A 27,528-nucleotide genomic window follows, 5' to 3' on the forward strand; every position below is an offset into this window, starting at 1 on the left:
CTTATATCGCACAATCTTAAATGATCCCGTTGCGGTCATAACAGCTCGCATTCTCCATTCACAACCTATATCCTCCGCATTAGTGCATTGGATAACGTACTTTGAAGGCTCCGACTCAATTACACGGAAGTTTCTATTATTAGAAATCGCCCATGCTTTAACATTCTTCTTAAGGTGGTCTAAGGAGCTAAACTCTTGCCCTATCCTAAAGTCTCCATTTTCATTCATGGAGTTGTCATCGTTCCAGGTCATCCATGCATCAATCAATCTTTGATCAACCTCATCAATTCTAAGCCAATCTTGAGATGGAGCACCATCTCTAATCGCTGCATCTAGAGTTTCTCTTCTTTCATCGTCCTCTTCTGAATCAGAATCAATATGCTCATCCTCCTGATCTAAAGAGTCAACCTCGTTCGCATTAAGGCTACCCAAGTGACTCGTGGAAAAGGTGTTCATTACACCACCACCAATGCCACGTGAATGAGTTGGAGAGGTAATCTCATCCAAGTGTTCATTAACGTAATTTGGGTTACTTAACATTTCTGTGAATGTATCATGGCGTACACTAGGACCTGATTCTGGAAGTTCCATGCTAGTCATGACTTCCCTCGCATTATCCAAATTTGCAACCAATTCAACATAAACCTCCATTGCCGTTCCAGGGGCTTGTGATGCCGCATAAGCAAGAGCACTTATGCTTTCATCATTCTTAATCGGGACTAACACATTTTTCCCAGTCACCGGATATTTCATCTCTAATTTTAACATAAAAGAGTTGCGATCACAACCAATTACATCATAGACTTTGCTAACAAATACCTCAAAAGTCGTATTTTGACGATGGATAAACATCACTGTATTTAATCCTCCATTATACCCAACATCGGATCCAGTATAACTTACTTCCCCACCCCAATACACTATAACGGGATAATGATCCATATTCTGCAAATACAAAGTAATAAACTTTGATTGAAGCATATCATCAAACACTTTATATACATACAAACCAAATCCTAAAATTCAACTACAAGTGTGTAAAATGTAAGCTTATATCATGAAAACAAGAGAATATAAATTACCAACAACGTATTTATAACTTCAATTGACAACAATAATGAACAAAAAAAACAATTTGCATATTGAAAAAAAATTAGGGTTGTTATTCATACCTTAAATGAGGTTGAAAATGATCTACTACACAAGGAAATGATGGGAATGTAGTTGATTAGTTTAGTTGAATGAGAGGAATTGTATATTTGAAGTAAATGAGAGTGAATAAATTTTTTTTTTAAGCAAAAACAAGAGCAGCAGCCACGAAGATGCAAAGAGGAATAAGAAATGCAGTGAACAACTCGAAGCTGATGTTTTGTACTGCTACAAAACCGCGGCTTCAAGTGGCGGTTTACCCAATTTTTTTTTTTTTTTTTTTTAAAAAAAAAATTATCAAATCGCCATTTCGTCTGGCGATTTTCTTCAATTCCCTAAACAAAACCGCTACCTCAAGTAGCGGTTATATTAAAAATAAAAAAAAAAAATTTTCAAATTAATCCTACGTAGACGGTAAAGTGGGAATTACTTTCCCATTTTAAGGAAAGTGAGAATTATTTTTTTATTTTGCAATATTGTGGGAATTCCCTCTTCTTAGTGGGAAAATATAGGGACAATCATTTCGAAATAGAGAGGGAAAAATATAAAATAAAACCCGCACGCCCACACTGCCGTTTTCCGACAAAGACATTAACAGTGATAGAGGAGAGGGAAGTAGCGCAAAATCTCCAACGTCCATGGCTAGTCTCTCAAGCTTAGTGCGCGAACTTCGAGATAGAATAGCAGATTCTTCATCAACACCTACAAACAATGGCGACGATCTCACTCTAGAGAAAAAATTTCGCGCCGTACTTCCCAGTCTTATCAGCACATACGTTGTTGCATCTCCTTCTGGTTCGCTTTATCTCTTATTTCCTCTCATTTCTTTTTCAAATCGTATTTTTTCACTAGTTAAGCATAAAAGTGACTCGTTTTTGTTGTTGTGTAGCTAATAAAAGAGAAGTAATTGCAGTATTAAAGCTACTAAATCATATAACGAAGAATTTTCCTGGGGTTTTTTATAATGGAAAAGTTAACGCTGTCTTGCCCGTTATTGGTCGCCTCTTGCCGTTCTTCGCCGAACCGACATTTCGGTACGGAAAATTATTAATTTTCTGTTCATGATTGAAGTTAAGTAATATTTTTTTACATAATTTGGACTACATTTCTGGCTTAGAGGTCTTGACTTTAGGCTATTTTAAAAGTCAATTCTGGATATATTAGCTTTTGATTGGTTAAATTAGGTTAATATTGTTGGGACATCTATATTTATAATGTGATGATAAAATTGATTGATTAGGTTAATTTGAAGTATGAGCATGAGGATTGCATCATGTGGTTTAAAAGTATCGAATTTAGCCCCCTTTTAATGTCACTTCTGGATTGATGTTGCTTAATTGTGGTTTTGATTGGTTGAATTAGGTTAATATTGTTTGCACGTCTGTTTTTTCAATGTTATGATAAATATAAGTAGTAATTTGTGATCGTCTGATTGGTGTTTTGAGGAGGGATTGCTGATGAACCATTTAATTTTTTAAAAATGTCTCAATAAGAACTTTTTTTTGGTAACAATTCAATCCTTCGAGAGGATCATTTTGGTTTTCCTTTTTGCTAGCCCTAGTTTTTTCCCTATAACAAAAAGTTTTTTATTTTGCTTGACAGAATTCCAAACCTTTTTGTTGGAAAAGATGTGTTAGGAGAACAGATGAAGTTTTTTTTAGGTTAGACGACCTTAAATAGAAGTATAAAACTATTCAACAACTATGGCTGGAAAGGCCTTTTTTGTTTTAGGAGGAAAATAGAGTCTAGGAAGGAGGGGAAACAAAAATGTCGTGCACCGAAGATAATACTTAATTAGAGGTGACCAACAAAACAATTCTAAACTTTCTAAGCATTGATTTGTTGTATTCTTGTCTCTGAAGACTGAAAGAGCTGCACATGCCTCGTTGAATTGCTTTCGAAGTTGATAATGTAGTGCTTTGGTAAAAGCTTAATGCTGCAAAGAAAACGAGGTGTTTTCATTTTTACTTAACAAGGTGTTTGCATTTTTACTCACTCTAGTCTATTGCCTTTGGTGTCATTTGTTCTTTATATGCTAGTTAAATAACTATTATTTTTTTCCTTAGGGGCCGACATGGAGTGATCCTTGAAACTATTGGCTCTCTTCTAGCTTTGCTTCGAAGTGGGGATCGAGATGCATATCGACAATTTTTCATGGATTCCATGTATTTAATTGAAGGTAAGATATATTCAGTGATTTATTATGTTAATATTTATTCAGTCTTAATCTAGTTTGGATAAATTCGTGCCTGTATTACACTTATATACGTCAAGTAGCACACTAACGACACTGACAACACAAGTTGAGGGCTTTTTAAAGCAAAGTATTGAGAGTTAGGAAATTTTGACATCATTCTTGGAATGCAATGGCTGGAAAAGTTGGGCACTGTGTCAATAAAATTGGAAGGAGAAATTAATGAGTTTATAATAAAAAGGTAAAAGGTAGTAATTCAAGGGGTGTTTCTTTGGCAAGGACTAAGATTTCATTGACAACCATATTTAAAGAAATTAAGAAGAAAGGGTAATCTTGGTGGAATCAAATCATTTAGAAATTCCAACAGAAGGAGGATTTACATTGAAGGGTGTCGAATTTAGGTTGCCTCCTATTTGCATAGTACTTAAAGAAGGGACAAACAATGAGAGTGCATCCCTACTACTATCCACAAATTCAGAAAGAAGAAACAGAAAAATTGGTGGAAGATGTGTTAATGGCAGACAATCAATTAGCCCATTTTCCATTCTAGTGCTTTGGTAAAAAAGAAAGATGGATCTTGGAGATTTTGTGTAGACTATAGGGAACTTAATAAAGAAACTGTTTCTGACAAGTTTCCCATGCCGGTGATCGATAGAGTGTTGGATGAGTTGCACAGGGCTAAACTTTTTCCAAAGAGTTGATATTAAATCCGAATACCATCAAATTCAGGTACAAGAGGAAGACACTATTAAAGCTGCTTTTTGCACTCATGAGGGTCAGTATGAGTTTTTAGTAATGCCCTATTGGGTAACTATTGCTCTCACTACTTTTCAATCCTTAATGAATAAAATTTACAAACCATATTTGCTGCGTTTGATTTTAGTAATTTTTTTGATGATATTCATGTTTATAACATAAGTCAATATCTCTTCATTGTGTTATCTACATTGGTTCTGTAACACCCTTGAATTTCCGACCCCTTATACGAAACCAAGACCGCAAAAGATGGGAGGAAATTCAGGTGTTACATTGAAATAAATCAAATAAGATAATATTAAATTTTAAAAGAAATTATAAGTAGAAAATTTGACAGCATCTCTGCTAACCATCGAACATGTGGTAGAGCAATTAACACAATAAAACATTAAACTAATCTAAGGCATACAAAGTTATAAACTACGCAGTGGAAAGACAAATATAAAAAGGAGTACACAAGGCCTCATAACAAAACGTATACAACCAAAGTTTGCAAAAGATAAACAAGAGCTACAAAATTGGAAGATAACGGTATGACACGGATTATGCTTCGCCCTCATCACTCTCCCCCAATGCAATACAATGCAAAAGAAGCTCCAATACCTGCCATGCCTGTCTATGATCCTCCTGCTGCTCAACATCAGACCAAAAGCCAATGTGTCATGACTCATAGCAGGACAATCATAGAAAGTCATCAAACAATCAAACATAAACACAAACACGTAGTGACCGTTTATTGTCCACTACTTCTTAATCTCATTACGTCCTTTCCAACCCGAACCATACAGGTCTTCACACTCCTCTTCTCAAAACATAAACTCTTGTAACCAACGCGTAGTATCAACTCAACCAAGGCATTAACAGAATACCTAACACATGACCTTATAGGCTTGTCTATCTTAAAGTAAGTGTGAGTGCCCTGGGATAGCAGAACGCCGAAACCCACTAAGCCACTCAAACAAAATATGAAATTCACCTATAAAGGAGTCATTCTAACTCCAAGTAAGGCATAATCTAATTCTTAAATAAATAAGGGGGTGGTCCCCGCCTTCTACTAACACTCTCATTCTCTAAACTATTCTAAGCGCAAGGATTTCATAGTCGATAGCTTTTCATATAAAGTGTATTCACTAGCACCTCATAGTTTCGATACAATGCATATTACCACAATAACCAATAAACAACGATCTCTTAAAGGAAAATTGTATACAAGGGTTAATTACTGCATGTACGTACCTGAAACTGCTACAATACGACCAAAAGCCACAATAATTAGCCAAGGTGAGGTTTTACAACCTTCTTATATACTGAGTACCTATACGAGTTAGAGATAGAAAACTAATAAGCCTTTCTGGTCTTATTTAAGAGCTACTTACTCTAAAAGAAATGACTAAACTGCCATTCAAACAAGTTTCAACTTGTGCTAACTAGTACTTTAGCCACACACAACGACTTCAATCCTAAACTAGCTTATGAACTAAAATATCATATTACAAATCTAACCACAACACAAAATTTATACTCAACTCTATATCAAGGTATAATCTAATGAGAAAGCTTCTAATTTTATACTTTTTGCACTAGCATAACTTTTAGGAATTAGTGGACTTAAGCTCTACAATGCAGTGTATTACACCAAATAATAATGAAAATACTCATGTTAGTATTAATTTACATTCCTACATTATTCAAGTTTAAAGTGATAACAAATGAAAACAATGAAGAAGAAACGACTTATTTAGACACATCATAATAATTATGGCTAAGTTTACGCAACTTACGACAACGATAAACAAGAGCACCAATGTCAATCACTATTAACAACAATAATGACCCTATATTACTACACTAACAATAACTACACAACAGCTAACAATTATTACAATCACTATTATAGTCGATACCCAACCTAATCACTAACATTATTACACTTATCAACCACATTCTAATAAACTTTGAAGTGATACTTATAGTTAACAATAACCAACAACCATGACAACAAGAATGCTTGAACTCATGACAAAGGAAATTATAGTGTTCAACAAAATTCCAACATTTAATACGAAGTTTCCATGTAGTAAGACACCATCGAAATAGCACACAACCATCATTTTTATTCATACTACAAACCCTAATTCATAAATATTCAAATCATCAATCAAGCTCTTACACATAATAAGATTTAATAGAAATAATATAATATCAACACAACACTCATAAACTTAATAAAATTCCAATTGGAAACTAAAAAAAAATCATTCAAGGGAAAAGAAAATAGCTTACAATAGGTGAAACTAGGAATGGACCAAGAGATTGGGGGTTTTGTGGTGGTGGCGGCGTGACCTGAATGTACTGGTGGTAGGGGAAAAGCTGCGTGGACAGCCGGTTGGGGCAGCAACCGCAGCCTGCTGCTGTTGTGAGAGACGCCCGTTGCTGGTGTCTGTTCGTGGGAGTGAGGGAGAAGAGGAAGAAGCTGGTGGTGGCTGCCGGGCTCCGTGGACAGCTGCTTGGGGCCAACAACTGGCGGCACACAAGGGGAAAGGGAGAAGGGAGGGAAAGAAGGAAGGAGGAAGAGGCGAGACGTGTTTCTGCCTCAGAATGTGAGGGAAGGAGTCTCACTTAAAAACCCTAACTCATCCTCTCTTTTTTTTTAATTATTTTTTAAAATTTTTTTAATTTATTTACTTATTTATTTACCTAAATTCATTTTCTTGCGAGGCCCAACTAAGAAACTCACTTTCGTGTGCTCACACATTTTAAATAAAATAATAATTTTGATTCGAACCTCTTTATTTTAAAAATCGTAATTATATTTTTTTTAATATAAGTATAGTCAATTGCTTATTTGGGCCATATAGTTTCAATCAATGGTGTTGTAGTGGATCCAGAAAGAGCGGATGCAATAATGTCATGGTCGATGCCCACGGAATCTGAGAGTTGAGGGGTTTTTAGGCTTAATTGGGTATTATAGGATGTTTATCCCAGGGTATGCTCATATAGCAAGTCCATTATTTCAGAAATTGAAATAGGACAATTTTGTATGGGGTAAGAGGCAGTACTCACCTTTGAACAGTTGAAAGTAGTTTTGAAAACTGCTCTGGTATTCGGGATGCCAAACTTTGCATTACTTTTTATGATTGAAGCGGACACCTTAGCAAAGTATTGGGTCCAAGAAGTCGTAGCAAATCCATATATGAAAAAGAATTAATGGCCATCGTTTTTCAGTCCAAAAGCGGCGGCATTATTTGCCTGGAAGATGATTTATAGTGTGGACAAATCAGCATACAAACAAAGGACAATGAATTCTCCTACCAATGTAATGTCGTGGCATTTATCTCTGAGTCAGATCGAGTTGGGACTATACTCTATACTCTCGAGTAGCCAAGTAAGATGGATTGACCTGCAACGTCAAGTAGAGGGGGATGCAGTGCTGAATCGAATATGTGCTGAGTTGAAGCAAGATAGTTCGTCCCGTAAAGGTTATTATTTGGAGCATGGGTTCTTATATAAAGGTCGACGAGTGTTGTCTACCCTCCTCAATTTGGGAAGATGTCTCGATGGATTTTGTTGAAGCCCTTCCTCAGTTGCAGCTTGTTTTGTCAAAGACATTGTTCGCCTCCACGGGTTTCCTTCTTCAATCATCTCATATAGGGATAAAGTTTTTACGAGTATTTTTGTGAGAAAAAAATATAGGTTGTAGGGGATGAAGTTGAGCAGAAGCACGACTTATCACCTGACTGAAGGAGTGATCATAAGAAGCTTTTTGCGTTGTTTCATAAATGGTAAACCCAAACAGTGGGCAAAATGGTTGCATCAGGCCGTATTTTCTAATAATATGTCTCCACATATAGCTACCAAGATATCCTCGTTCCATGGTTTGTATAGACGCACTCCAACACCGGTAATACGTTATGGGAATAACACAACAACAATAGATAGCTTGGAACAACTTATGGTTGAATGTGATGTAGTTTTGGATGATCTTCGCTTCAATGTCATTAGGGCTCAACAAAAGATGAAACAATTGGTTGATACACATACATGCAAGATGACAATTTTGTGATTGGGGACAAGGTTTTTCTTAAACATCAGCCATATAGACAACATTCTTTAGCAAAATAGAATAATGACAAATTGGGTCCTCGATTCTATGGACCATTCACTATACTTGAAAAAATAGTGGCTATGGCATACTAGTTGGAGCTACCAACTTCAAGTAAGATTCATCCGGTGTTCCATATCTCACAATTAAAGCGAGTTGAAGGGTCTAATTTAGTACCAATAGATTTTCCTCCACTCCTCAATGCGGAATTGGAATTCACAGAAGAAACAAAAGTTGTTTTAAAAACTTGAAATTTTATAACATTCATTTATTCCCATTTGTTGCTTATAACCAATTCTTGATGGTACTGTGCTGCCCAATAACCCCTATGCTGAAAATCTCCCTTTTGTAAACCGCCAATCTCCGTTAAACTCCAAATTCTCAGTTGCACGACCTCTGAGATGTTTCGAAACATCGGGAAATAGACTGCTCTTATACCAAATGATATGACATGAGTTGGCCATAGTCAAGAACAAACATGAAAGAACAATTACAATTGAATATAGTAAGAGAAATGATATTAATGGTAGAATGTGAAATGTATTACAAGCTTTCAAGACACGTGTTCTCTCCAAAAGAATCTAAACTCAATGACAAAATATTTCTCTCCCCTTACACTCTACCATCCCTTATTATCTATAGGCTACCCTTAAACTCTAACAAGCTAAAGACTAACAAATTCTTATTGATAATATTCTCTTAATTTGATGATTAATATGCCGTTTTAAGATTATGTAGTCTGGGTTGGAATTGCTACTGCTAGTCATAGCAGATACTTTTTGAACGTTAGAAAGTTTTTTAACTTAATATTCCATGATTTAAATTCCCTTGGACACTTTATGTAATTTCTTATTTCAAATGTAGACCATCAACCATAATTTTGTTTTGTTAATATGAAGTATATGTATGATAAAATATGTCTTGAAATTTGTAAGAAAAAAATGCATGATTTATAATTGTTTTTCCAACACACTAGCGATCAAATTTGTAGAATTATTTTTGTAGATGTATTGTGTGCCAGGGCAACATAGTACATTTTTTTCAGTGCTAATATATGTATTAATAGAGATTCATTGAACTTGTGGCTAATAGCTATGTTTCCCCTTGCTCACTGTAGATGACGGAAGTACAAGTCTTATTTACAAACTAAGTTGGGTTTTCTTTCGGTGTAGATCTTGAGTATGTAGCATCATTGTACCCAAGCAAATCAAGCATGAAAAAATCTGATAAAGTGTCTTTAAAATGCTATTCAAAGTCATTTGCCGATATATCTGATGGTGGAGCACTGCTGAGTGATCTTCCAGATTGTAATAAACCTCAAGACGGTTATGGCATTTTGATTGATCTCACGGTAAAAGAGAGATGGAAATTTTTTTCTACTTGGATAATTTGGCTCTTAAGTAAATGCATGACCGAGGGTACTCTTTATGTGAAAGGGCTTGTGACCTCTTCTTTTATTTTGGTTGCATGCTCCATGCTTTGTTGTGAAGATGCCGATTTGCTTATGGTGATGTATATTTCTTTTCCATGAAGTTAGATTCATCTATTGATGGGTGCATACTGATATGTTGTCATAATATGTTTTGGTAGGCATGTTTTGACCTTGCCCGAGTTGCTGCAACAGTAGTGAATTATGAGATAATTCCGTATGAAAAATTAATTTATTCCATAATATATATATTAAGTGAAGCTGAAGGAAATCTACCAGTATTCAGGTATGTTTTTGCATATAAAAGATGGAAAATTAAGTCTCTTGTTATCTTAAGATTCTTGTGTCAATGCTTTTGTTGACGTAGACATTTGGTGTAGAAACTCTTTCCCTTCTTAAGAATACCTTAGTTTTAAAAAGCTCGACTCCATGTTGGGCGCTAGCAAAATTGCTTTTTTTAAGTCTTGGCATAGCAGCACACTTTTATGCACCTCACGCTTTATGAACTTTTGTTGTTTAGGGAGAAAATGTTTTTCAATAATCTGTCACATAACAAATAGTGAAAACTAAAAGGATTTATGTCATCTTACAAAAGAGAGAAAGAAAAGAAAAAAAAAGGATTTGGTTAGGTTTTCAAAGAGAGAGAAAGAGAAAGGGAATGATTTTTTTGGAAGCCCTATCCACCAAGTACCTACTTCTTTTTTGTTATTTTCTTTTTTTCACCTTCTATCTTATTCTTTCTTTGAATGTTTTCGTCTTTCTTCTGGTTTCATCTTTTTTCTCTTTTCTTTTAAGTTTTATCTTTATTCTTCTCCTCTTCCATTGTCTTCTTTCTTTTGATTTTTCTTCTTTCAATGCCCCTCTTCTTGAATTTATGTCTTATTATTGATTGTTTTTTCTTTAATTTTCTACTTTTTTTCTTTCAATTTGCTTCATCTTTGATTTTTTTTTTGTCTTCTTTTATTTAATTTCTTCTTTGAACGATTTTGCTCCTTGACCCTTTTAGTTATTTCTTTCAAAATTATTTTGAAGTGAAAAAGGAAAACTAGATAGTATATTTTGTTTTGGACCATTGATATTTCATTACTTACTAAGATGATATTCACTAATGATGAGCCTACTCTAGGCCAAAATCTTAGGGGGCATTTGGTAGGTTGACACTTAGAAAATATATATTGGGGTTGGAAATGGGAATTGATTGGTATGAGTTCACTTTATATGTCTCAATTTTGTCTGCAATGGTTATAGATATACGTTAATAATTGTTTTGTTGTATAGTGGAAAACATTAAGATAATTGTATGGATTTCTAAGTTTTTCACTTTTTAATTATTTTGTCTTTCTTATCTATCTAAAAGGAAAAATGGAAAAATGTAGTTAATTTAATTTTCTGGTAGAAGGTTCAATCTAGAAGGTCCAAAAAAACGAAGTCTTAGCAAATTCTTTCATCTCCGGAGTCCAAACTACAACCCAAATTTGGTTGTTTTCCAAAAGCTGCAAACTATTGATTCACTGAAAAATTAAAACAAGAGTAAGTGTAAGTGGAGTTTCAATGACTCACTCGTACCTCGGATGGTGAAAGAGAGGATATAAGGTTCAAGGTTGAATTTTGAATTTGATGAAGGGTGTTTTGGTCTTCGTTGCTGCCAGCTCCAGGTCTTGACCTCAATTGCTAGTCTCCCCTGTGATGAATCAATGGTTTTTGTCCTCCATTTCATTCCTAAGTCCAATATCTCATCCTCTTCCAGACAAACATACAAAGACATGGGACTTCATATTCCCATTCCCTTCTCATGCCCTCCAAAACAAACGACCCCTTAGTAGTGACTATCTGCATAACCCTGGAATCTGGATTGGCAGGACAGAGAGATGTTAATTTATAAATTTTTAGAGGCAGTTTTTTTTGGAAGTAAAGAGGCCGGAAATTAAGTGCGAGGATAGATGTTGAAAACTCCACTGAGCAGTTGAGATCAATGTAGTGATACTTAGGAAACAAGGCGACATATTGGCGGGCAAATTTCACTCCTTCACCTTTAAGAATTTTTGCCTCAGTTGCGGTCTTGTGGATATGCCTTATTGTTTCTGGAAAATTTCTCTATTCGATATAAAACTATTGAGTGTTTATTAGTTACTTTTATTGTTCTGGTTTTCTGTACAGAAACTTGGAGTTTGATTCCACAATTGGTAGTTGTCTTGATGCTTTACATTCAAGGTGTCCCACTGACATTGTTAGATTGACAGCTGCTGAATTAGTTTCTGAGTTCTTTGACTCTTTGACAAAATCAAAAAGTTCTGAGTTACAGGTGAAGTTCGTTGCACAATATCTTTAAAAAGAAAACAAATAATGAAATATATTCAGTTTGTTCATGCATTTTGTACTGAATCATTGATTGTATATCACTTGACAGGTTGCCTTGTGTAATGCATATGTCCGGATCTGTAGATCTTGTCCTCCTCATGTCTGGAAACCGGAAGCTCTATTAAATATGATTTGTTCCTTGAGCACTTGCTCAATTTTGCAAGATTGCTTAGAGGTGGCTATTTTTATTCTTGGTCCCAATAGAGTTGGAGGAGGCACCATTAGTACTACTTCAAGTAACTCAGCCACTCCTGACAAAGGAGCATATAGGGTCAGACTAGAGTGTAAAAGAAAAGCATCAGATATAGGAACTTCCAAGTCAAAGCGTCACAAAATATATGGGGAAGAGTTCACATCTGATTTTGATGGGAAGAGACCAGATGAGTTTGGCCAACTGAATATTGAGTCAATTGAAAAATATGCTTCTGATATGTGCAATTCATTTCTCTCAGCTGTTGAATTTTTGAAACCTTCAAGTGTTGGTACAAAACCTATAAGAGACGAACTTGCTCTAGCAACTCTTAGCATGCTTTGTGTGGTCTTCTGTAAATACCCGAACACCAACTTATCAGTACGGATCTTTGAGCTGATATACTCGTGGATCCCCTGGATCTGCCAGCAGGTATAAGGTTGCTTGGAGTTGAGCCTTTTCTCACTAAGTTGTACCCACCTAATATTCTCATTAGTCATGATCTTATTAAACTTTGATGGGGTGTTTCTCCCATGTAGGCAAAGCAGGAGAAGTCTATCCAGTTTGACTTGTCAAGCTATCTGGAAGCATTACACAAAACTTTGTTGTTGCCAAGTAAGAAAGAATTTTTTTTATTTGATGAATAAGAGCATGCTCTAAACTCTAAAGCCTTTTATTTTAAAAATATTTTGATTAATCTCTAAAATTATGATAGTTGTAGAAGTTACTTGCTTTGTCCTTACAGATTAACCTGCACTTGGACATATCATTTTCATGCATGTTTTATATGTGCTCCTAGGCTGATGTATAGAACTAATTTTATGTCTATTATAACATGGATGGATATGCATGCCATGTAAAAATGGTCTTGTAAATTGTACACACATAATTTTATCTGCTATATCCTTGTAGAAAAGATGACAATTTGAATGTTGAGCTTTGGGATAAAGACTTTTTAATTGTTGTGATCGTTGTAAGAGCTTACAATCCGAAAGGTGAATTTTGGGTGATATCTCAATATAATATTCACTATATGGATTCTTGCTTCAGTGTCTACATGTACATTTTCCAAGTAATATTGACCCTCACAAGGTTCTGCCACTTCATTCTGTTTTGTTACTCACAACGTTTCTTCATTATGTGCCTTTTCTGGTTTTGAACATCATGGTTTTCTTAATTTATTTCTCCGTTTTATTTCTCATCATATTTTCTTGACTATGTGACTCTTCTATTGTCCTAAAATTCAGCTCCATTTTCTGGAAATGTGGTACGCTTCTGCAGTGACAATGCAAACATGGATCTCATATTTTCTGTGCTTGAGCTTCCATGGACTCATTCTCTTGAGGTCATTGAAACCCATCAGTCTTGGAGATCAAAGTGCCTTTCTATTCAAGTATTGTCCAAGATTGCTCCTAACTCGGAGCTTCAACTTCATGTTTTGAATTTGGGTCTTCTCGATGAGGTAGAAGAAGTTCGAATTGAAGCTGTCATGTCCATGCCAATAATTGCCCTGTCTTCTGGTTTACGTGCATACTCAACTGTTATATCATGGCTCAAGTAAGTGCATAAATTTGTCATGCTTCTGACTATGTAGTTCACTTGTATATAATTTGAATTGTTGCTAATATTATTCTTAAGTTCAAATATATTCTGTTTATGCGATCATGTGATTAGAAGATTCAATGTATTATTATAATCAAAGATAACATGATTATCAATTAAATGAAGTTAAACAAAGTTTAGATTTCCTCTACAAAATGAGAACAGTTTTTATTGCGTTGTGATGATTATATATCATAATGAGATGAGTACCAGATAGATTCCTTCGTGATTTTAGAATAAAAAATAATCTAAAAAGTCAAACCAGTTGCCATGTCATCAATTGGTTTCCGTTTTAAATTATAGTATGATGATATGATAGAATGATGTGATGATTTGTTGCAAGATTTTCTAATTTCTCTCAATTCACTTTGTAACTGGCCTTCTCTAATAAGTTTTCTTCATTTCTTACAAATAATACTTCATTTGTCCTATATGAATTGTTAATCTTTCATTTAAGTCCGTCTTATAGATATTGCTACATTTCTATTCTTATTTACCATGAACTACTCATTATTTCTTTAATATTCATTTGTACTTTTAACTTATCATTTCATCTCATCCAACATTTCTTTCACTTCTCCATAAAGTACACATTTTTACCGAGTTAAACTAAACTTTGGGTACTCAACTTTGCAAAAACTAATCAATTGAGTAACACAACCATAAAATTTAAACCATGGAGTACTCAACTTTGTTAAACAAGCATTTAGGTACCAAACTTTGTAAAATTATCCAATAGAGTACTCAATAATAATAACTGATTTATATAGCAAATAAAAAACTTAATTATGAATCATGCTAAAATTCTTATTGTTGTATATTGTTATAAAATTGATTTGATTATTAAGATATATAGTTTTGTATACTATTGTTAAATATTATATTTGAATAAATGTTTATAACATAGAACATTTTTATATTTATTATGAAAATATCATGCTCGGTATTTAATGGAAACAAATGATTGTTGATTTGATGAATATTTGTCTTTTTTACTCTTAGGTGTTTTGGCGGGAAAAACTAACGTGGTTGTGACTGCTAATATTGCTTGTTTTTGTCATTTGTCCCAATTTATAGGTTTCTTGAGAAGGAGAGGCATGAGAATGTCAGAAAAGTAATTCCACTTGCTCTAGGCTATTTATCATGCCTGCAGAAATATTGTCATATTTCCGACAACGGAAGTGAGACTGACTGCAAAATATTCTTTGATAGTGATGGAAAGCACAACGCCTTGCTTGATTCTTTGTTGCGCGGCTTTTGGTGTTCAAAGTGTGACAAAGCTGTTTGTGCTGATTCTTGGAATTCATTAGTTATGCATGTCCCAGAAAACATATGCATAGAAGACATTGCTGACAGTGTCTTTAGCTACATACATCAATTGTTCTTTAGTTTTCTTTTTGACGAGTCTTTGGAAGAGGTCCAAGTTTCCTGTATTGAAGTACTTCACCGAATTATCCTACACGCAGAGAGGAAAGTTCTGCTAGAAACAAGATCTCAATGGCTCAAATGTATAGAATTCTTTCTCCTTCATAAAAAGAGATCTTTGAGGGAAGCATTCTGTTCCCAAATTAGCTTTCTCTTGGATGAAAATGTGTTAATGTGTTTGTTTCCTGAAAGGGATTCACCAAATACAAGTAAAAGGCAGATGTTTCTCAGCATAATGGAGAAAGCTCTAAAAAAAACTGAAGACCCTCAAATTGTTGAAACTTTATTGGAGTCTGCAGCTGAGGTTATGGTAGCAATTGATATAAATTGTCAGCTCTTCTTCTCGTCACTTATTTTGTTAATTGACAAGCTTGACAGCCCTCATCTGACTGTTAGAGTGACTGCTGCGAGATTAATTAATCGATTTTGCTTCTTCCATGTTCAAGGAGATTTCAAATTGCTTCTTTCTAAGTTCATTCATATTCGAAATAAACTTTTCGATTATCTTTGCCTAAGGCTTTTAAGTCATTCAAGACTGGTAAGGGAGTTCGCTGAGGCTGTTCTTGCTATTCAGGTCAAAGAACTGGTCCTTGAAATGATTCCAGTTGTGCTGCCAAAGGTTGTTGTCTCTCTAAATAATAATGAACAATCAGTTGCCATTTTGGAGAAGCTTGCTGAATATTTAGACAAAGACAAAGGCGAAGATGAAGACAAAGGAATGCTAGTAATGACTGTCAAATATATACCTAAAGTGTTGGCTTATGCTCTACAGCAATCTGATGACAAACAATTACTCTCCGCATTGCAATTTTACCATACAGAGACAGGATCAAACAAGAAAGAAATTTTTGCTGTTGCATTATCCGAATTGTTGGAAGATTTGGTGTGCTTTGTGGATGGAAACGACCCAGATGAGGTTAGCCCTAGGTATGAAGCTTGATTGTATCATGGTCGACCATTTATCTTTTGATGAGCGATTGCTGCTATTATATCCTTTGGCATTGATTGCACCATTTTTTTTGTTAATTTCTTCTTAAGATTCAATTTGGCATCAAATTCTCAAACTGCTTCTAGCTATCATCTTTTCTTTGGTTTTTGCGTAGCTTACATGCATTACAGTGTTATACAAGAGATTGTGCATTTATGCTATTGATTTTTTCCATTTTCCTCTCATACTTGTAGGATTGGTATTTTCAATGATCTAGGATTTTGTGGGAAAAATTTTGCGAACTCACTTTTGTGTTTAGAATCAATTTTGTGAAGTTTTCTATTTTCATTGACAGATTGGAAAAAGTACCACAGATGATTGAAGAAGTTGCAAAAATTCTTACTGATCGTGAAGATCTACCTGGATTTTTGAAGCCTCATTTTGTTCGCCTTCTTAATAGCATTGATAAGAAAATGCTGCATGCAAAGGATGTCTCAGTCTCTTGGCAGAAGCAAGCTATTAAAAGAATCGAAATGTTGATAAAATTTATGGGTCCTCACCTTAGTACCTATGTACCAAAACTTATGGTGCTTCTCATGCATGCTATTGAGGATGAATCCCTGCGTAGCGAAGGTCTTTCTGTGCTACATTTTTTTGTCAAGCAACTGGCAATTCTGTCCCCATCTAGTGCCAAGCATATAATATTTCAAGTGTTTGCTGCTCTCATCCCATTTTTAGAGAAAGAAAAGGATGAGCCTTCTATGCATTTAGATAAAATTGTTGATATCCTGGAAGAGCTTGTGTGTGAAAACAAGGTTGTGCTAAAGCAGCATATATGTGAATTTCCTATGCTGCCCAGCATTCCTGCATTAATAAAGGTAAATCAAGTGATACAAGAAGCGCGAGGGTCAATGACTTTGAAGGATCAATTGCAAGATGCTGCTGAGGGCTTGAATCATGAAAATTTAAACGTAAGGTATATGGTTGCCTGTGGGCTGAACAAGCTGCTGAACCTTAGGAAGGAAGATGTGGCAGCAGCAATTGGTACTGAAATGGCTTTAGATATTACTGCTTTAAGCTCTCTTATTATGTCTTTACTTAGAGGATGTGCTGAGGAATCACGGACTTCTGTTGGGCAAAGGTTGAAAATGGTATGTGCTGACTGTCTTGGAGCTCTAGGTGCTGTTGATCCTGCTAAGCTAAAGGCAGCATCGTGTCAAAGATTTAAGATCCAGTGCTCTGATGATGATTTGATTTTCGAATTGATCCATAAGCACCTTGCCAGGGCATTTAGAGCTGCGCCCAATATTACTATTCAAGACTCTGCTGCAGTGGCTATACAAGAGCTGTTAAAAGTTGCTGGAGCCTCTGTTGAACATAATTTGAAGCTTGATGCACTGGGGTCCGAAAGCTTTAATGACTCTCAAGCGATGAGTGAAAGGGGTCGACGGCTGTGGGACCGTTTTTCTAATTACGTTAAGGAGATCATAGCACCATGCTTAACTTCCAAATTCTCTCTTCCGGATGTATCATATTCTACATCTTCTGGTGCTATATACCGACCTTCGTTGTCATTCAGGAGATGGATCTTTCAATGGATAAGAAAACTCATTGTAGATGCTACTGGATCTCGTGCTAGGATTTTCAAAGCTTGTCGTCGCATAGTGCGTGATGATATGCAAACAGCAATATACCTGCTCCCTTATTTAGTTCTTCATGTTGTTTGCCATGGCTCTGAGTCAGCTCGTTATAGTGTTACAGAAGAGATATTGGCTGTCCTCAATGCAGCTGCCTCGGAGAATAGTGGTGCGGCAGTTCATGCAATCGGTGGTGGGCAAGGTGAGGTTTGCATTCAAGCTGTATTCACTCTTCTGGATAATATTGGGCAGTGGGTTGATGATGTGGACCAGGAAATAGCACTTTCTCAGTCACCTTCATCTTCGTCTTCTAAACCAGCATCTAAGTTCAACAACACTGCAGTTGATAAAGATCAACTTCGTTTGCAATGCAAATATGTTTCTGAGCTTTTGGATGCAATTCCTAGGGTTACTCTGGCTAGGGCTTCCTTTAGGTGTCAGGCTTATGCTAGAGCACTAATGTACTTCGAATCTCATGTTCGGGGAGAATCAGGTTCCTTCAATCCAGCTGGTGAAATGAATGGAAACTTTGAGGATGAAGACGTCTCGTTTTTGATGAAAATTTATAGTGCTATGGATGAGCCTGATGGTCTATCAGGATTGGCAAGCTTAAGAAAGTCAGTAAGCTTACAAGATCAGCTGTTAATAAATAAGAAAGCTGGAAACTGGGCAGAGGTCCTAACTTCCTGTGAACAAGCATTGCAGATGGAACCCACCTCTGTCCAAAGGCATTCAGATGTACTTAACTGCTTACTTAATATGTGCCACCTACAGACTATGATTACCCATGTCGATGGCCTGGTATCTAGAATTCCTGAAAACAAGAAAACATGGTGCATGCAAGGAGTGCAGGCAGCCTGGAGGCTTGGCAGGTGGGACCTGATGGATGAATATCTAAATGGAACTCATAAGGAAGACTTACAATGTAGTATATCTGATAGCAGTGCTTCATTTGATGTGGATGTTGCTAAAATTTTTCAGGCAATTATTAAAAAAGACCAGTTCGCAGTTGCTGAGAAAATTGCGTTATCAAAGCAGGCTCTGATTGCTCCATTAGCTGCTGCTGGCATGGACTCCTATGCACGGGCTTATCCTTTTGTTGTAAAGCTCCATCTGTTGAAAGAATTGGAAGAATTTCATGATCTACTTGACGGCCACTCTTTCTTAGAAAAAAGTTTTCATCTTGGAGACCCAAAGTTCTTGAGAATCATAGGAAATTGGGAGAATAGGCTAAGATTCACGCAACCATCTCTCTGGGCAAGGGAGCCACTTTTAGCATTCCGGAGACTTGTTTTTGGGGCTAGTGATCTGGGTGCACAAGTTGGAGACTGCTGGCTGCAATATGCTAAACTCTGTCGCTCTGCTGGTCATTATGAGACAGCTAATCTAGCTATTCTTGAGGCAAAGTCTTCTGGTGCACCTAATGTACATGTGGAGAAGGCTAAGCTTCTGTGGAGCATGAAGCGGTCTGAGGGTGCAATTGCTGAATTGCAACAGTCTCTCTTAAACATGCCCACTGGAGTTGTTGGACCTGCTGCAATGTCATCTATAACTAGCCTTGCTTCGATTCCACCTCCACAACCGGTCAATGTTGACTCTCAAGCTCCAAATGAGAATCCTGATATTGCAAAGACCCTTCTTTTGTACTCAAGATGGATCCATTACACTGGACAAAAGCAGAAAGAAGATGTTATGAGCCTGTATTCCAGGGTGAGGGAACTGCAACCTAAGTGGGAGAACGGGTACTTCTATGTTGCTAAATATTGTGATGAAGTACTTGTTGATGCTAAAAAACGTCAGGTGGAGAATGTTGAGACCAATTCGAGGATACCACCTGCTGCTGCTGTTATCTCAAATAATTTGAACACAGAGAAGCCTTGGTGGGTTTATCTTCCTGAAACACTTCTATTTTATGCTAAAGGCCTACACAGAGGTCATAAGAATCTTTTCCAAGCCCTTCCAAGATTGCTGACTCTTTGGTTTGACTTCGGTAGTAAATATCAACAAAGTGGCTCTAAAAATAAGGATCTAAAGACAGTTCATGGGAAGGTAATAATTTGAATATGGATCTATCTGTGCAATCTTCATATTACATTTTAAAAACATGTTTGATAACCTGTTTGCTGTCATTGTTGAATATGCAGGTTTTGAGTATCATGCGAGGTTGTTTAAATGATTTGCCAACTTATCAATGGTTGACTGTTCTGCCACAATTAGTCTCTAGAATCTGCCACCAAAATGATGAAACTGTTCGACTGGTCAAGCACATTATTACGTCTGTACTCCGGCAGTATCCTCAGCAGGCTTTATGGCTCATGGCTGCAGTTTCTAAATCTGCTGTTCCCATAAGGAGACAAGCAGTGGCAGAGATCTTGCAAGCTGCGCGCAAGGGGTCCAATCCAGACAGTAGTCATAGTGACTTGTTTTCTCAGTTTGCTAGCCTTATTGATCATCTGATTAGGTTGTGCTTTCATGCTGGCCAATCAAAAGCAAGGAAGATCAATATTCTCACTGAATTTAGCTCCCTAAAGAGAATGATGCCTCTAGGAATTATTATGCCCATCCAGCAGTCTCTCACTGTTAACTTGCCGACTTGTGATTCAAAATTGAAAGACTCATCTTATATCTTTTCGGATATTGACCTTCCAACAATTGTAGGAATAGCCGATGAAGCAGAAATTCTTTCATCTCTTCAACGTCCCAAAAAAGTAAGTCCTTAATAGACATTCGACTTCAGCGTAGGCATTGCTTGCATGCAAGTTATTATAGTGGATGAAGGTTTGTTTTCATATTGGGAGTGCACCAGTTGTTCCTTAGTGTGTAAGTTGCTTGAAATTGAAAATGGAAACATTACACTCCAAGGCTTGCTGAAAGTTCTCCTGTGTCCTAAAAAGTTGTTAAAAACGTTAGTATCTTAAGTTTGTAATATTGTGAAGGAAACATGACTTCTACATTTTAAGCATTTGTTATAACTATAATACGAGTCAAATCTTTAGTGTAAGCTTTGGTAATTTCAATGCATGTAATAGTTTTGATAATGGATTATGTGGTGAATGTGGTCATATAGTAGACGAAAATGGATGTCACTGTGGCATTTTAAAATATAATTCATGGAATAACTTTCTACAGTGGCCAGTTCAAAAATTTATATACAACACCCTCTCCGTGCACTGCTACTTTATATAATTTCTTGATAAGAACACACATAGATTCGTGGGAATACTTAGCATAAAACTGGTCTGCGCTTTTGTGATTAGTGCATATTGCTTCAAGGCAATCCCGTATAATGAAATCTCAACATTTGAGCCTTATTGATGATAAGGTTTCAAAACGTTAGGACCTGATCACAATAGTTTTCTGTTGGCAGGTTATTCTTATTGGAAGCGATGGCATCGAGCGTGCATTCCTTTGTAAACCTAAAGATGATCTACGAAAGGATGCACGTATGATGGAATTCAACGCTATGATAAATCGTCTCCTATCTAAATGTGCTGAAAGCCGTCGTAGAAAACTCTATATTCGCACTTTTGCTGTTGTTCCTTTAACTGAGGATTGTGGTATGGTGGAATGGGTGCCACACACTCGTGGGCTCCGGCACATTCTTCAAGATATCTACATAACATGTGGAAGATTTGACAGACAGAGGACGAATCCTCAAATTAAGCGGATATATGATCAGTGCCAAGGGAAAATGCCAGAAGATGAGATGTTAAAGACCAAAATTCTTCCAATGTTTCCCCCCGTTTTCCACAAATGGTTTTTAAATACTTTTGCTGAGCCTGCTGCTTGGTTCAGAGCCAGGGTTGCTTATGCACACACTACTGCAGTGTGGTCTATGGTTGGGCATATTGTAGGCCTTGGAGATCGGCATGGCGAAAACATTCTTTTTGATTCCACTACTGGGGACTGTGTGCATGTTGACTTTAGTTGCTTATTTGACAAAGGTTTGCTGTTGGAGAAGCCAGAGCTTGTGCCTTTTAGGTTAACTCAGGTTAGTGGAGCTTATCCTATTTTTGTTTTTAAGAAACTTTGTGTCCTGTAGTCTGTACTGGCTGTTACTTCTCGGCTTGCACCATGTTTATACTCTTTCATTAGACTTTGTATTAGTTTCTTTGTCCAAATATTGATCGATGTTTATGATCAAGTATCAGTTAAGATTCTAATTCAAGATATTTTGTGGTAAATGCTAGAATATGATTGATGGATTGGGCATTACTGGATATGAGGGAATTTTTCTCAAGGTTTGTGAGATCACTCTTTCGGTTCTCAGGAGTCACAGGGAGACTTTAATGAGTGTTCTTGAAACATTTATCCACGATCCTCTTGTTGAGTGGACAAAATCTCATAAATCAAGTGGAGTAGAAGTTCAGAATCCACACGCCCAGGTTTGATAGTCTCTTCTGCATGCTCAATTTTACAGTTTACCGCTTGGTTCAGGGCTGTGTTATTCTGTTTACTGGATCAACTGTTACTGAAAAATCTGACCCCTTGTAGTGATTAAATACTCATTTAACAATATGTTTATTGGGAAGGGAGATTAACAACACTCATGTTTAATTCATAAAGCATCATACTTCCTGTATTTGTCATGACGTATGCCACCATTTCTGTGGTCATCTTTTAAAGGCATTTTCTTGGATCTTTGTTTGGAACATGAGTTCATGACACTAGTTTAGTTTGTAGATATTGTAGTTTTTTAGTGTCGAAGGAGAATGACTGTTTTGTACTAGAACCAATTAGTGGTTTGTCTCAGGAAAACTCACTTTTCCATAAAATGGTTGTTTGACATTTCTCAATGACTATTATTTCACTTATTTGATATGGCCTTCATTGATGCCTACAATGGAAGAATGGAATTTACCTGTGGCGAGATACTGGTTCATTGCTCTATTAAAAGATTTTCATTAACTTGTGTTTTTTATATGCTTCAGAGGTATAGAACTTAAGTTCCACACTGCATGCAGCTCTTTTATTACTGTGATTCTGTGAATAGTATCATATTCGTATGAAACTCATGGTTTAGAGGAAGCATGATCTAGTGAGATAAGATAGACCAAGTAAATGGGATTTGTATCTTAATACACCACGGTTGTGTGGCTATAGTGAGAAAGCAGGGAATTCTTGAGAATTTAGAAATGTTGACATTTGCATACTCGAAGATTTTCATGCAGATACAGATGCCATTTGTACATTTTAATATAATTAGGGGATATTGTAGGCAACCACCGTAGATGATGTTATACCTTGGCTATCTAGAGCGGAATTGCAAGAATCAAATGCAGCAAATGAGACAGAAAGTAATAAGATCAGTAGAAAGAAAAGAGAGAATAGAATGCTTGTATTATGTAATTAGGGCAGTGTACCCCCTGAAGTCTTAGAGTGACCCAGTAACTCCCATTGTGTACTATTACACTCAGATTGTACTACAAGCATAAAAAAGATCTATTCACTATTACAGCATATATAGTATTGTACTTCTTCTAGGAGCCTCCATACTAGCACCAAAAACAGAAAGATTCCCATATAACCGAATTTGCCACATACTCCTTACTGCTTCTTTCCTCTTCTAGAATACACATGTATAATGTTGGGCTTGTGTGGGCCGTGATCCATCAGATGATTTCATGTTTAAGGAAGAGAACCCCATCTTTTGTGGGTTAAGGCTTAAGCTTTGGCATTGTTTTGATTATATCAGTAAGACAGTAATTATGCATTCGCCTGAGTGCTGATATGCTGTGAGCCTATGACCATTTAGTGCTTGATTGTGCTTTTTTGTTGAAGAGCAACTGTTTAATAAGCAAATATTTTAATCAAAAAAACAAACTTACCTCAGTGCTGTTGTGAGGAAATGATTGCAAAAGACATCCTTGCTGAAGTGCTATGCTTTGGTTTTGCAGCGTGCTATCAGTAATATTGAAGCAAGACTGCAAGGGATTGTAGTTGGGGTTGCTGCAGCACCATCTCTGCCTTTAGCTGTGGAGGGCCAAGCTCGTCGGTTGATTACCGAGGCAATTTCTCATAAAAACCTCGGGAAAATGTATATATGGTGGATGCCTTGGTTTTAATCTCATTACGAACTCCTTGGCAGTTCCTCTCATGTCTACTGATCGTGGAGACTTTTGATGGTTAATTCTCTTTTTATTAAATGTGATGTGATACTCCATCATGATTCATATGTAAGTAGTGTAACAGTTGTCCTTGAAAAAGTCGTTATTTTAAATAGTAATATATTAAATTTTTCAAAAATTCCTCTTTTGATTTAAGCATATGTTGTATGTGATGGATTAATCAACCACACCCATAATACACATGTACAACCGATGGAGAAGGACAGCATAGTCTTTTATGCAATTGTGTTATGTTAATCTGTTTTGCAGTATTTTCTGTCTCTTAATAGTCTCTGCTTCTATTTCTTGTCTGAATCTTCTTGTGAAATCTGGTACAGCACAGCCATCGTAACATTGTACTGCTAGTTTGCTACATCGGGATAACTGATTCCCCATACTGATTTGTGTAATGTCCTAAATTTCCTGGGATACAACCTAGTTCTGTCACGGAGGCTACTTTCTTCAACATAACCCCTGGCATGGAGTATTACACCTTAAAGTAGTTTCTCAGAAATATATGTATGGTGAGTTTTGTTTTTTAATCTACAAGTTAAGATTTAGACCAACTGATCTTAGATCTCTTAATTGAAGTAGCACTTGAAAAGACAAGGATAAGGGATTAAAGCTCCCACAAAAGAATTAACGGCTGCATACTTGCAGTAAGCAATATGGTCGCGATGCAGTAATGTGGTCTATATTTTGGCAGTGACTTCTTGGTATGGCCTATATTCTCTGGTAAATTATTTTTCTGATATTAACGCTTTCATTGTGCAGTACAGGTAAATGAGTACCACCTTTAGAGGGAGGATGGCTCTTTGAGAGAATGAAGCGTCTTGCAATCTGTGATTGTTGCAGAAGGTTCATTTTGTTGCGAAAGCAGGTGACCAATGTTATACAATGACAACTTTTCTTAGACCTATCTCAGCGGGCATCATTTCTCAGTTATGAAGTGCCAAATGCCAACTTCATTCTCATGCTCTAATGTTCTCCAAAAGTTTCTGCATTTTCCTGCATTCTAATCATTGATCTCGTGAGAAAGATTATATTTATAGAGGGCTATACGGGTAAAATTGCCAACCTGCTTGGATAACTGCTGATCGGAAATAGTGTAAAAGTTGAGTGAAGATAGTACCTGGCTGCTTGCTTGGATAACCTCTATGTCATGGAACACAATTGCTGGTGTCTTTGAGCAATATTGTACGGTGTGTCGCTAAGGTAACATGAAAATTGAGGCAATACACTTGAAAGGTACTTGGTTCTTTACAAGTAATCCGTCTTTCCATTGGGATTCGTCTTCACATCGGAAAAGCAACTGGTAATTGACATTTGAGGTGTAACCCTAGTCAGGCAGTATAAACATTGAATCGCTGTCCTTGTAGACTGTAATTTTGAAGATGGTGCAATGAGCTATTCATGATTTATGTGTCAAATTGTAATCAGTTATTTTCAGATTGAATATCACGTCAGGATGTTTGTCAGTTGCATTGTTGTAACTAGGAAAATGAAATAGGGTTAAACGTTAGTTTACACCTTACCTACGACAATTCTTGGTTTGACACTCTTATGTATGACAAAAGTCTTCAACAGACGCTGAAGGCAACTGGGTGGAAATGTAGACGTTTGTAGAGGAGAATTGAGTTTGAGATTAGCAAAGTGTTGAAACTTGAGATTGTTTATTACAAGAGACGTCTAAAGTTTGGACTGGCCCAATTTATAAATTAAAAAAAAAAAAGAAATAGCTGAATTTTGTGATTGTCACACGCTATTCTTAACTTTTCAACTTTTATTTTCAGTTTTCATTTTATTTTTTTTGACATAAACCACTCATGGTCCTCTCTCAAACTCTATTTGTGGTTTTCAATCTTCATCTTTCTCTTATAAATTCCATTGTCGTTTATTCTCTATTTATCTTTTTTTTCAACATTTGCAAGACCATTAAAAGTATGTATTTATGTTTTATTTTCACATTTTCATTTTCAAAGCTTTTATTTTTTTTTTTTTGGTTAATTGTGTTATATATTAGTTGGAATTACAATCCTTTATTTTTTTAAAAAAAATTAAGCTTCATTGATGGTGGAAATAGTGATATTGAAGAAGACAACAATGGTGGAAATAGTGATGTTGAAGAAGGAAAGTAAGTTGGTGCTTTAACCTAATTAAAATTTGTAGTTTAATATTTTAATATTTTAAATTTATTTGTTTTTTGATTTTACATGTTCTTGATTTTAGATTTTTAGGGTTTGAAAATTGGGAAAGATAAGTGATGATACTGTCTTGGCTTCTGTATTTGCAAAAAAGATCAAATAGATTCCTTCTAAGGATCAAAATGACAATCCTCAATAGTCAAAGGTGGATGATTAAGTATCCAAACAAAGGTCTTATGGTAGCTGGAATTATAATATTATGTATTTGGATTTATAATATTGTGTATAATAGTGGTATTTGTCATATTGTTATGTATTCATACTTGGTATTATGTTGGAATTATAATAGCGTGTATCTGAATTTATAATATTATATATATGGGTTTATAATAAATTGTATATGTGTTTATAGTTGTGTGTAGTTTAAAATATTTTAGATTTATAAAGTAATGTTATAATCCCAACTAAATAATGTTATACCCCCAACTAAAACAATGTTATAATCACAATTAAACTATGTTATAAAACCCCTAATAAATTATGTTGTAACCCCAATTAAACTACATTATAACCCAATTAAACAATGTTATACTGGCAACTACATTATGTTATAAAACCATCTAAAAATGATATAACCCACACTACACAATGTTATACTCGCAACTACATCAACCTATGTCAAATGTTCACAGTTATAATATCAATTATATTATTGCATAACTACAAATATATGTTCTTATAACACAAAATATATTATGTTATAACCATAAATATATGTTGTTATAATCCAAAAATATATTATGTTATAACCCCAAATATATATTGTTTTAACACCAAATATATTATGTTATAACCCTAAATATAAGTTATTATAACCCCAAATATATTATGTTATAATGTGATAAACCTCGTTTTTACCTTTTATTTAGGTGTAATATTGATCATTGTTCCTTGGTTTCTGTGCATTTTCATTGCTTTTGGTTTGTTTTACGTCCTTTTATAGGGTAGCATGTTGTTTCTTGTTTTTGCAGATTGATCACTTATTTTCGAGCCGTACAGCATGCTAGAGAGACACCACCTAATGTCCCGAAGGCTTGGAGGAAGCATGGATCAAAGCCAAAGAAGAAATGAGGGGAAGAGGTGAAAAAGAGTCCAACTCAAGCAAAAATATTAAAAGTTGGGTTTGTTAGCTTTGAATCGACTAGTCACACTTCGAAAAATGGCGTGCCAAAATCTACATGCGTGCCAGCACAGCAACCAAGCAGCAGTAGCAAAACAGCAAAATAATGCTGCCAGATTTCGATCTTGAGACCTATTACACAGCATAGATGTTTATAAATTAAGGTGTTTATAAGTTTTGTTTGATTAGAGGCTTTAGTGAAGGCATAAAAAGTCCTCTGTCATAACGCCAAATATGTTATAACCCAAATATATTGTTACTACACAATGTTTACTTCCAATTACATCAACCTATGTTAAATGTTCACTGTTATAATACCAATTATAT

General features: G+C 35.8%; 1 protein-coding gene across 4 annotated transcripts; it reads left to right on the forward strand.

The window, feature by feature from the left end:
- Positions 1–1,715: 1,715 nt before the first annotated feature.
- On the forward strand, positions 1,716–25,796 carry LOC130798379 (serine/threonine-protein kinase ATR). 4 transcript variants are annotated; one of them, XR_009039043.1, is made up of 17 exons: positions 1,716–1,944; positions 2,039–2,183; positions 3,216–3,328; positions 9,374–9,708; positions 9,792–9,916; positions 11,788–11,932; positions 12,038–12,610; positions 12,718–12,793; positions 13,426–13,735; positions 14,858–16,132; positions 16,489–19,819; positions 19,915–20,478; positions 21,138–21,761; positions 21,961–22,155; positions 23,668–23,946; positions 24,216–24,401; positions 24,652–25,796. XR_009039043.1 is itself a non-coding variant. In XM_057661327.1 (15 exons), the coding sequence occupies exons 1-15, from the start codon at positions 1,788–1,790 to the stop codon at positions 23,833–23,835; spliced, it is 8,136 nt and encodes a 2,711-aa protein (XP_057517310.1). In that variant the 5' UTR covers positions 1,716–1,787; the 3' UTR covers positions 23,836–24,207. The 4 variants fall into 4 exon arrangements, 2 of the variants coding, with proteins under 2 accessions (XP_057517310.1, XP_057517326.1); XR_009039044.1 differs by having other exon boundaries at positions 24,657–25,796; XM_057661327.1 differs by lacking the exons at positions 24,216–24,401; positions 24,652–25,796 and having other exon boundaries at positions 23,668–24,207.
- Positions 25,797–27,528: the final 1,732 nt, after the last annotated feature.

Source organism: Amaranthus tricolor, chromosome 1 (genome assembly GCF_026212465.1).
Source record: "Amaranthus tricolor cultivar Red isolate AtriRed21 chromosome 1, ASM2621246v1, whole genome shotgun sequence".
Taxonomy (NCBI): domain Eukaryota; kingdom Viridiplantae; phylum Streptophyta; class Magnoliopsida; order Caryophyllales; family Amaranthaceae; genus Amaranthus; species Amaranthus tricolor.

Coding starts and splice junctions, on each gene's coding strand:
- LOC130798379 (XM_057661327.1), top strand. CDS start 1,788: ATGGCTAGTCTCTCAAGCTTAGTGCGCGAACTTCGAGATAGAATAGCA. Junction 3,329..9,373: donor TTCCATGTATTTAATTGAAG/GTAAGATATATT, acceptor CTTTCGGTGTAG/ATCTTGAGTATGTAGCATCA. Junction 20,479..21,137: donor CTCTTCAACGTCCCAAAAAA/GTAAGTCCTTAA, acceptor TTCTGTTGGCAG/GTTATTCTTATTGGAAGCGA.